General features: G+C 38.6%; 2 protein-coding genes across 9 annotated transcripts in view; one reads left to right on the top strand and one right to left on the bottom strand.

The window, feature by feature from the left end:
• Positions 1 to 154: 154 nt before the first annotated feature.
• On the bottom strand, positions 155 to 5697 carry LOC111253867 (uncharacterized). Of its 4 annotated transcripts, XR_015317645.1 has the most exons (6): positions 5518 to 5697; positions 4630 to 5130; positions 3582 to 3733; positions 1071 to 1117; positions 602 to 786; positions 155 to 394 (listed from the first exon to the last, which is right to left on the bottom strand). XR_015317645.1 is itself a non-coding variant. In XM_086975678.1 (5 exons), exons 1-4 carry the CDS (start codon positions 4024 to 4026, stop codon positions 684 to 686), a joined length of 390 nt encoding a protein of 129 aa, XP_086831804.1. In that variant the 5' UTR covers positions 4027 to 4286; the 3' UTR covers positions 155 to 394; positions 602 to 683. The 4 variants fall into 4 exon arrangements, 1 of the variants encoding a protein (XP_086831804.1); XR_002674851.2 differs by lacking the exons at positions 4630 to 5130; positions 5518 to 5697 and adding an exon at positions 3908 to 3948; XR_015317646.1 differs by lacking the exons at positions 4630 to 5130; positions 5518 to 5697 and adding an exon at positions 3875 to 3889.
• A 2771-nt stretch (positions 5698 to 8468) lies between these two features.
• Positions 8469 to 11877, top strand: part of LOC111254064 (band 3 anion transport protein-like) — a 59784-nt gene continuing 56375 nt past the window's right edge. For 3 of the 5 annotated variants that reach the window (XM_086975619.1, XM_086975620.1, XM_086975617.1), the window contains exon 1: positions 8469 to 9931. In XM_086975619.1, the coding sequence (XP_086831745.1) occupies positions 9914 to 9931 (18 nt within the window). In that variant the 5' untranslated portion in view covers positions 8469 to 9913. The remainder of the gene's footprint in view (positions 9932 to 11877) is intronic. The other 2 variants (XM_022814537.2, XM_086975618.1) reach the window with 1 other exon arrangement.

The following is an 11877-nucleotide window of genomic DNA, read 5'->3' as shown; positions in this document are numbered from 1 at the left end:
CTGGAATGTTTATTTTTACAAATTTGAAAATAAACATTATCTATGCTTTATAGTTACCACTGTACTCTTAGAACCAGCGGTCCTAATGGGGAGGTACGGAAGCCTCAGTTTTAAAACCTTTGTACTAGTACACGGTTAATGAATAGTCTACAAATTGCTTTAACATAATCAACATTTATATCGCATATACATGAACTGCGATAGATATTTTACACATTTGACTGCTTTAAAACACCACTAAAGCAGATTTACGGTTTTGTCAGAATTACAGTGATAAAAGTAAGCTGCGAAATTAAATTTATGAATTACTTCAAGTTACTGTTGCTTACAGCCGACTCGTTGGCTCATCCGTAAACTAGTTCGCAAAGTAATACCATTGGCGGCCCCGTGCGTTCTGAAAACGTAATCATTTTCCATGCGTTAGAAGACGCCAACTTTCGTGTTATGGTCTACACACTGTGTAAGGTAGTTCAGATGCGTGAGTAATCACAAAAATCATAAATTGTTGCGTCATAACATATTTCATCATATACATTTTTTTGTATCGATCAATAACCGTAGTCAGCTTTGCATGCAGAAACAGTGTATCGCACTAACTCACCTTTTGAGCGTGGTCGTTGATGTTAAAAAAAAACTTAATGAGGACAATAGCGAGTTTGAAAGTTTCATTGTTGAAACTTATATCAGTGGCCGCTGATAAGCCAGTGAATCAATGCCATGTTTCTGTATGCGCACACGCTGCGTTGTAATTCTACGTACGGAGCGGTGAACAAAGGATAAATGTACCTGATGAAAGCGTAGAGACAGCTAGCAAATCATTACACCGTGGAAAAATGTTCTGTTTGTAAGTAAAAGTACTGTGAAGGGTAATATTATGTTTGTCTCACGACGTTTAGCAGATGCGTAATTAGTCATCACGGTGATCTTAAATTGCTATATCGTAAGGTAATTCATCACTAGAATGACTTAAGCAGTATAACGCCAGCTTAACTCGTGTTAAAGCGTAGTGCATAATCTAATGAGCGACTATAAAGTGTGGACGGCCCGAATCCAGCCAGCGTGTTACTCACCGAGAACTTAAAATGAAATGACCTTGAAGCGAGCAGACGCCACTCTCCTACGGGCAGATGAAAACAGCTAAATTGAGAAAGGGAAGTACCAACTGTTGTTTGTTGCTTCTTAGGCAGTTAAGATTCTATTCAAAAGTAGCAGATGTTTGTGGCTTTCTCAGCACCGTGGGAAAGTCTACCGTCTTCAACGAAAGGATTTGTTATAGTATCAATGTTCCACACTGAGTTAGTTATGGTCATTTTGGAGCATAAAATAGCCTGCAGAATACCCCGTGTGGTCGTGCGTTCACCGTTCAATAGTAAATAAAGTGTGACCCGAAAAAATGGATCCCCACGTAACTGTTGCAAACCTGTTGTGGTTTCGCTTGCCCCCTGTTTTTGGTTCTAACCCGAATAAAAAAAGCGTTCATGAATGAATCGAACGATACAGATTTTATTGTACATTTTTTTAAAACCGTTACTAAGTATTGGTTCGCATACGCGCCAAATCATGCTTGGCGAATGAAATTCTAAATAAATATGAGAAGATACACCGATTAGACATTTAAGCCACAGTAACATTGGTTTAACAAATTTCAGAGTTGCAACGGACGGCACCTTAGGCAAAGAAGCCGTTACACAAAGCGTCCAGCAACCGTTTGGACGAAAAACAGAGCTCGAGTGTCCTGGGTCTGTTCCCAAAGTATAGTTCATAGATTAGCAGGGCCTTGAAAGTTGTTTGTCGTTATCATGGTAGTAAAGCTTAATAAAGTAATGAACATTTACATTTTATGAACAACCTGTCTCAGTAGACTATTCAAGTAGCCCGCAGTCCACACGAAAATATTTTCTAATTCACTAAGCTTATGCACTCGTTCGTAACTACTATCATAAAAATGCTTCGGGGCGTACATTCAGAATATTTCGTTTTTAAATAATTCCCACAATTCGCAAACGATTTTTGACATTGCTGTGCGTGCGGAGTTTTGTCAGTACATATCTAGCGAATTATTCAAAGTTAAGCAGTAAAAACAATAGTATACAATGTTTATTTATTTAGTCACGCCTATCATGCAGTATTTGGTATTGGCAGTATTCGGTATTGGCAGTATTTTAAACAGCAACCCCCCCAGGCCCATCCCCGTCAGCGCCACAAAGTTAACCGTTAAGAGGTGTCAAAGTCTAAAAATGAACAAATGAAGTTCACACAAAAACAGACCCGCCAGAAGGACCCGTAACCAAAATAATGTATCAGATATTTTGAACAGAATGCAAGCCTGATCTTACCCTGAACTCAGGGTGTGGTACTCGCAACAACTGAATATATAAAAAATGACTCATTGCGCTGCGGTGCTTTAGCGATGACTGTTATCGATAAAGAGACAAAAATGAGCACGTTCACTCTGTATTTAAAAGCGGTTCCTGGAGGTGCTACAATAATATGGGACCGGTAAAAAAATGCTAAGTCTATCAAAATTAAATTGTCTATCAAAACGAATGTCGCAGTGAGCTCACTGAACTAGTTTTCTCCAGTAGTATGAAAACTATAAAGAACTGCGAAGTTTTCTCAGAATTTCTCTCATTAAACTATATCGAGTCAGCCGTTGTCTCGAGTCTACCGCTCCAGAAGGGTATGTCTGTACCAGACACAGTTATTACTGAATTAAGCGCCTGCTCGGGCCGTCAACGATGCGCCTGCTTAAACGTATATATATCGTGTCTTCTTTCTTAAAATGCTACCTGTTACAGCACATTGTTGTAGAACTAGTTGGGCATGATGCGCTATATGTTGCGCGCGCAGTTTTGCGCGTGATCTCTCCCTATATATATGTCCCTCTCTCACTCTCGACATTGTTGTTGCTCAATACTTATTACTAAACATACAAATTAATTTTTACATAACTAAAATACATTAATTAGTAATAATTAATAAAGCCAGTGTATTGATCAGTTTTTTTATTTCAGTCGATACCAGAAAACAAACCGACTAATGGCATCTCTGACAACTAATGATTAAATAAGTGAAGAACGTTTTAACTGTGACAGATCAGAGACTGAGACTACTTGCAATATGCGATCTCTTTTAAAATGTTCTCGTTGTCTAGCTAAATACGCTGTTTTATATCGCTCCCTCCAATTGGCACGTAGACCGTTGCTAACTTCGCGCAAAGAATAACTAAGAGAGTTTATTGGAAAGTCTCTGCTATAAAGGCTTTTCCAAAGAGTACTGTCATTCGACGCCGAGTAAAGTACACAATGTACGGCAGCCACAGAACACAGTGATGACGCCGGCAGATAGCGTAGGATTTTTTTCAATACCTCCTGTGGTAGGGCGACAAGCCCTTCTTTTACGAAACCATAGATAATGCTCTGGCATGAGTAAAGACATGGTAGCAATAGACGATCTACTATCTGACATTTCAAGTTCTGCCTCTCATTGGGGCAAATCTTGCTCAGACGACTGATCGAAGTACAACCTCTTTCCCCGTGCAGAGCCCACATCCCAGTACCAGTGACAAAATGATCACTCACTTCAACCCATATGAACGTAAAAACAGCTTGAGTGCATGAGGAATGACTAAACTGTTCTATGAGGTTATATCCAGTCGATTCTTGTTCTTGAGTTCGTACAAGAGATTCCTGGGCATGATTGAAAGCACGAAATCCACGTTCATGAAGGCACTCTGTAATCAGGTCGAGAAACCACAATTGCATCGCCAAATCGTTAGGGATGTTTTACGTTTATAGGATCTTCATATACGATGAATTTGGCTTCTACCTAATCTAACTATTCGGCCGGTTGCTTATTGACCACTAGACCGTACATATGATTTTGATAAACACAATATAGCAAATACTTTAGGTCTTAGTTTCGAGCACTTCCCGTACTATTTTCTTTCCGTCGATTTATTTCCGAAGCGAAGTTGTCCCGATTTATGACAGAAACTGATACTTTATACGGCGGAATCAGTATCATTTTAGGAAATGCTTCTTCTATGATGATAATCCGTTCATAATATTAGCTGGAAACTTTTTTGCAGATCATTTGACGCACGATATCCTACGGTTTTTTCTTCACTTTAGAGTTATAAGGATCTTTAACCCGTAACGAATCATGGGGGCCTATTAAAGAATGCACCATTGTCAATTGTGTGACCAAAGGATTGAAAAGTAGGCACTTCTATATCCAACTAAAACCAGAGACTTTAATTAGAAGATATTCCTCTCACACTGGATGATTGTGCACGCAAGGTAATTTACTTATATAGCTTTTGACGTTTTCGATCTGTGAATTTGTCTTGTTATTAATTACAAATTGCAGACGTGATCTCCCTATGATCATCGTTTATAGGTTTATCAGATGTATCGCTAAAACCTATTGTCTAAGCCAAGCACTAAGAGTTAACAGATCTAGATCAAGTTAACCCGGTGGCTTAGACAACTAGACCTGTGGTTAAACAAAAATCGGGTTGCTGTTTTCTTTTCCAGCAACACATAAATACTATTTCTATGAATTTCTATGAATAAAGAAAGCCATCCCTGCTTTTAGGTCTCGTCCAACTACTAAAGTTTTACTAACATCGGCTCATCGATTTTCTTGTGTAAAATTTTTCGTTTCTGCTATCGTCGTGAAACCCTTCGGGAAGAATGTCGCAGTAAAGTTTATTTTTTAGTGGCTGCAATAGGTTGTCGTCCACGGCTGGCTTTCTGGCACGTTCCTTGAACTCTCGATGGCCATTGTTGTCATATCAACAAATAGATCATCAGACATCCATTTATAGCTTTATACATTGATGAGACAAAACAACCGTGAACCATTTTGAATCTATTCCGGTGAAGTCAATCAAACTAATTTTTTTGTTGGCTAAATTTTCTTTTGCAGAATGACATCTTTGAAACATGTAGAGCGATTGTTGCGTGCAGAGTCGTGATGACGTGCAGTCAAACGTCGTCTGGTACAGCCTCTGCTCACTTAAGCTTTTAGCTTGGAAGAACGGTACATAGATGGCGTGAATTAGCTTCGCTACTGTCTAACTTCATTTTGATTAGGATCGATGTTCCTCAATCTTCGTTCCGTCAACTGAAATGCATTATCAGCCATATAGGTTATAGTTAAACATCATATATATATATATATATATATATAAAATTGTTAAAACTAGCAAATGTGCATATAGAGCATTCGCTTCTGTTCACCACAGAGAGACTAAGCAACGTGAGGCAATTATCAGCAAAGCTTATATCTATTGAGGATTCTCTATTAAATATTCAGAAATGGCGTCTGTTGTATCATATAATCCTATTCGATAAGACTATTAGTTACCTTAACCAGTCTAAAGCGTGGTCAAGTGCTCTTCTATACATATGCGATTTTCGTGACGCCAGTAACTAGATAAGCAAACTCTGAATTTTATAGAATTTATAATATGATAATAAAATGTGATGCATAGAGCTTTTTAACCTCTACCGAGAGTTACAAAAATGGCTCCTGATTGATTGAAGATGCTTCGGTGCAACTGATCCAACGGGGTAGTATGCATCGAGGTGTCCGCATTATCGAGCGATCGAGATATCAGAGCGTCGCTGTCTGACTTCGAATTAGCAAACTGAAAACAAGTGTAGAGCGGCGCGTAAACAAACGAATTACCGTATATATCAAACACAGACAAGGGCTTATTCGTTTATCTGTTTTCTGTAACTACGTTATTGATTCTGGCAATGGCTAGAGCTGCGGTAAGCCCGATGCCGTTAGCCAGTTTCATTTGAGGCGCGTCTCAAAATTTGGCCCGTTACGCAAAAGCTTTTCTTAACAAAGGCTGTTCCTATGAGAAAGCATCAGCTGAGATATCAGATCGTTGGAGATGTCTCTTACTGCTAGAGGAAGAACGCTACTAATTTTCCAACAATATTCACAGGACGCGGAAAATACGAGAAAGAGAATGCGCAGGACTTGAATCATATATAAATGGCTAGAGAAACTATGAAGCCAGAAGCTACAATTTATTATTCTAACAATTCTGCTTCTCTATGTAAGAAAAAAAGCTACAAATGGCAAACTACGATCTCGAGAATGAGCTAACCCCTTCTATAAGACATAAGTATATATATAAATAAGACCTTGTTTGGAACTGTTTAAAGGAGCGTAGATCTTAAATAGCTTTTAAGCATCTTATTTTTAGCAGAAAACATTGCTAAATATAGTATTTATATTAAGTCTACAACGACACAAGCACCTGAGTATCATCAAAAAAAGGCTGAGTTTACAAACAAAGATACTGTTTAATTCTGAAAATCAGTTCTCAGTAATTCTATTTTTTAAAGGTGAGGCCGCTGATGGAATTCATCAAAACTCGATAAAAAGTTACAGCGGACAAAAAAGCCTTCAGCGAATTAATTGTTCGTTATAGGTGCGGTCATTCGAAAAAAGGACAACTGGGAGTTCCAAAATGACAGAACAGCTGGCTTGACCTAATGACCTCAGACGGCGCAATAGTTGCAGTGATCATAGATTCTAACACAAGCTAATGCCCATACTCGCAATGGATATCAGAAATATTTGCTGTTATGAGATATATTGTTTGAAAGTGTTATGGCGAATACTTCTAGATATAGATTAGATTCATGAAAAACCTCATGGATGGTTTAAGAGTTGGACAACCTTTTCGACCTGCTAAGTTACTCCGCGCAGCTTAACAATTATGGATGAATACGCTGGTCGATGACCGATGTTTGTCTGGAGCAAGGTTTTCGGCAAAGGTCTAGTACCGATTTAGGAATGTGTGGGTTGGGCAGATTGCGTTCCTATGTATTAAATGATAAAGTAAGAGTAGTGAATTGTAACTAATTCGGAAAATTATGGTTACTACTAATGCAATTAATAGATAACCTCTGCCGTTTTGAACGTTTCCAGTTAAAAATGCATTTTCAACATAACCTTTTATGGCGCAAACTGTTTGCATGTCGTCATTGACACGGCTTCCGGTTCATCGATGATTCCCCAACTCTGGTAAAAAAAAAATGTCGTTTTGATTGTGGGCAAGATCTCCACTTCCTCATAAATACTGAGTATCGATTTGTTTTATCTTGTGGATTGATCATAATACGTCTATTAAGGGAACATTAAAGCGGTTACCGGGGTAGCCTTTGGTGAATTTGAATGTGTTACGCATTTTTTCATAAAAAGTTCGGCGAAGTTATTTTGTTTTTTTCACTAGAAGTTTATCATGTTAGTTCGAAAACTGGTCAGTTTTCTAGATAAACCCGTATGTAACATTATATTATTAGATAACAGCTGTGAACGAGGTCTCCTACGGAGGCCTCAAAGTTTAAGACAGAAGAAATATTCCGATATTATAAGTGCGAAAATTCATCAAGTTGCGATCACCTGCTTTGCTCAGTTATGGTGGTTCATTTTTGGTGCAAGGTTAACGGTAAGGACTTATGTATGCTCGTTGTTTGCATACATCGACAAGCAAGGATGGAATGTTTATTTTGCTATTCTTTACATTATATTATTCTATATCCTTCACATAGAAGTGTTCGTCATTTTTCCCCACATATCCGTGATTTTTGGCTATTTAAATGGTTTTTCTTATTTACTCCATAAATATTGCCATTAAGACTACTACTAAATTTAAAAAATCAAGAAGGCAGCATTACAGGTCCCGTTGAATTTCAATGGGCCGATTGACAGCTCTTTTTAAGCCAATATATCGCAGCACGTTTTTTTTTACGTATTCCATTATTCGATGCCATTCCATCAGTTTCCGGAAATCGTGAGAGTCTACTTTACTTCCGGACGCACTGATTTGTCATTCATTCTATTTCTCAACATATTTTAATCTATTTAATATTCGAAAACGATGTTACTGTAATTATTGCTTAAGATGTTGTCATCAAAATCAAATGGATAATTTCACGATCGCTCTGAGGAAGCAATCTGATTCAGGGTTACAATTAAGATAGGAGCCTATATTACGTATTGCAATACAATTCAAGAACATCAAGAAAGCACATTAAAACTACTTCGTCCAAGTCTGCCCAGCAGCGCTACATGCTAATGAATCACTAAAGATACGCAAATGCTATATCAGATGTGATTATCTAAGTTATATTAAACATGATATTCGTTGTGTAGCGTAATAATTATATAGTAAAAAAAATTGTGTTATTGAATATATGGCATTGAAGGTATATATATATATATATAAGCAGTATTGGAATCAAAACCCTTGATTTTCTTCGAATAATACGTTTAATATAAAGATTATTAACAACAATCAAGGCTCAATCCTAGTACCTTGCGTACGGGCTCAGAAATCCGCCCTCTCCCTATGGGAGCACCCTCATCCATTTGCCCTTTCTCCAATGCTGCTCCGGTTCTTGTCTCTGAGACGGCACGCGTGCCTCCATCGCACCGGCATACACTCTTGTGGCGCCGTCGTGAATGGACTAGATGTTTACTATATTTTTGTTATTAAACCAGAACCCATTGTGTAAAATATATGAGTATTGTTAATGTTGGGCCGTTAGGCAGGTTCGATAAACTTTTCACAAAAGATCTGCTTCAGGTGACGCTGCGTTCATAGCACGCTTTGGACGTATTTCCATCCACACGTTTCTACGGTACGAAAACTTAACACCAGAGTTCTGGCTAGGAATCGAGTTGTGTGTGTCTACCTGTACCTCCATTGTGTCATACTTTATTTGTTTTACGTATTAGTAGTACAGTGCAACATCGTATACCAGATAAACCCTAACCAGCGTTAATTTGTGTTCAAACTGGACAAGCTTCAAAAACGTCCTCCGGTTGACGTTAAAGTGACCAACATCAGCTCGATTAGTGCGTTGAATGACGATTGTAACTACAAAAAGTATCGCATTTACTCAGTCAATAGGTTGTGTGGAGCTAACCTCCGATCAACGCTCAATTTTTATGCTAAAAAGTCTGTAGCCCCTAGGGTTCGTTTCATAACTCACAATTGTACAGCGTCTGATTAACAAGATCAGAAAGCAACGCATTTCGCTTTTAAGACCGGTTTAACTCGATCTAAATACGTTCTTTCAAGAGAAACGGAAGTGTTGTCAAAACTCTCAAGGAGTGTCAATTTATTGACCATACACCAGCGGGTATAAGCTAGCAGCGCACTCACACCTGTTGACAGGAGTTACGTGCTCCGTGAACAAAGGTAAGCCGACGGAGAAGGCGAATGTTCGACGTGATGCACGCTTTGTAGCGTGCGTCCCCATCCATGGCCGCTAGGAGCTCATCGGAGTGTTTCGCGCTTGACGAGCTTGGATAAGCTAGATTCCAGAGCTCTCTGGTAAAATCTGGCACTTGTTGTTTGTATAGCTGTTGCCACCTGCGGGCAAAACGAAAACACGATACGTGGACTTTAGTGGACAACGGATGAGTTGGCTTGCTCGCTACAAATAAAAACACAGAGAGGCAGCAGGTATCCACCTACCACTTGAATGTAGCAATTGGTCGTGAACAAACAATACGTTAAGTGTAAATCGGTCGATTTTTGGACGAATACTCGACGTCGTAAGACCGATCCTCATCAAGCTCTACCTATCGAATTCGACTAGTAGTTTGTATTGTGCATCCTGAACTGCTCACTCAGACATTTGGAACAGTTCAAAAATTTGACCCAATCTGATATCAAAATAAGTGCCCATGTTCTCGACGCAACTCTAACTATTTCAACTCCAAGCGATTCAAATTTATATAGGTGTTTTAAAATAAGAAGACTACCCGAAACCGTTAAGAGGTTGATCTGTGCTAATAAAAGCGCAACACGGTACGTAATCAACACTTGAGCTGCAACAAGGTCCTTCTAGGGCTTATACCAAGCCTCTCCATGGACACTAAGGACGCAGTAAGTATCTTATAGGTATGAATTGAAAGTATCTAATTTGTCCATCGTTTACATCGTGAGCACAGGTTTTTGCTTCAAGCTAGAACCGTGCTTTTCAACCTGCTTTATATTTTTACTCGACATTAAGAGAGCTGAATCGTAGACGTTTAACAGAATTTAGTTAAGCAAAGGTTTGCCGTTTGCTGCAGTGTCAGGTCAAACTAGCCCATCTGAGGGTACTGTAACCATTTGAGTTGGTTTAGGTGCAAGACCAAGCGTGATCCCTAACAGAATTGCAATTTTCTGGCTACAGACAATAGACGAATTATTAGGATTGTCATAAATCTTACGTTTATATTTATTTATGGAAACGTTTATATTAGTTAACAATAAAAGTTGTATATACCGTGTCACAAGGCTTGAACCAATTTGTCTTTACCACCATAGTGAGGAACAGACCCCCCTCAAGCCAGTGTACCTGTTTCTAGCCTTAAGATCACACGACTGTAGAGAGATGCTATGTTTGAAGAAAATTCAAGACAGAAGATCAATAATGTCACGCATCGGAGAATCTAGCGAGACGTGCATCATCCCATTACTACGAAAGCTGTATTAATTTATTTACGAAAAAGCATTTATCGTTTATGCATATTTCTTTGCACTGGCTGGGATTAAGGGAAGATTAGTTTCCATGTTGGAGTATAAAACGCTTTTTTTTTCTGTCTTAGAAAGTGTCTCCAATTCGCCGCTTCATAGTAAACAAGTATGTCCGGTACGATAATGAAAAATAATTTTTTTTTTTCAAGACTTACTTAAAGCTGGAGATATTTGTACATTTGGAGAACATAGTATCTAAATGTTCTTGCTTATTACGTACACAATGTTACTTATGCTATATATACGAAGACAAGCTTCTCAATTGATCCTTCGATTCGTCAGAAGATTGCACAATAAAAGGAAATAACTACGTACATGAAATGGCGGAAAATCTGATTTCACTATAACGTGAATATAACATCTGTTGGTATAGATTACTAAATTTTTTAATTTTTCAAATAAAAGCTGACTCAGCTAAATGAAGAACGTTGACTGAACGAGGCCGTTATTTGTGCAACAATACAATCAACTCAAGGTAGTATACTCCTCGCTTGATTTCCTCTGACGGACCCTTACGGACGGATAAATAAATAAGTTTTTTTTTTTTCTATATTTCTAATATAGAATACAAGTCTCATGCAGGAATTATTTGCAATGTCACATCAGATGGCTATAGTTCATTAGATAAAGTACAAATGGGTCTCTATAGAAATACCGTTAAAGTCCCACGAAGAGTTTTTGTCGAGGGATATATACATAGAATCGTCTTTACTTCTTTTAGGTGTGTATATTTATTATCTAACGTGAATTATCATATGTTTACTGTGTGTTGGGCCACAATGGAAATTGCTGTTAGTCCTTCGATTCTACACATTCAAGATCTGTTCATAGAATCTTTAAACATTTCGGTGTCGCTCATTGTTTTTACATCAAGCGATCGTCTCCGAAGCCCAATGTTTTTATTAGGCAAACGAAAATGCTAGCTTCTCATGGATCTTCTTCTAGGTCAGTACAACTGTACGTTTTGAAGACACAGCCCAATCAGTTGTTACAGGCTTTTCTTTCGGTCGTTTGGAAACTACAGATTAAGGTTAGGTCCGTGTACTGCCTTGAGTTTAGCCACAGAAAGTGGCTTTAATACGCTTGATAGAGCCGTACAGAACTTTCTTGTCTTCGTACTCGCACGTATATTACAAGCAAGATCAATGGTAGAACTGCACTTTTCTAACATTACCGTTCCCTGTCAGACCCTTCAGTGAGCTTTTATGCGACGAAGCCCCTCCCGAGTCCGCATTGTTCCCATTCGGACTAGCTGCTGTGGCTGTTGGTGTAGGGAACTGTTGATAAACGATACTTTCGTTCCGGCATGG

The sequence above is a fragment of the Varroa destructor genome, unplaced genomic scaffold, assembly GCF_002443255.2.
Source record: "Varroa destructor unplaced genomic scaffold, Vdes_3.0 BEIS01000007.1, whole genome shotgun sequence".
Lineage (NCBI taxonomy): Eukaryota > Metazoa > Arthropoda > Arachnida > Mesostigmata > Varroidae > Varroa > Varroa destructor.
The sequence above is the reverse complement of the archived record's forward strand: the minus strand, read 5'-3'. Positions and strand labels throughout refer to the sequence as shown.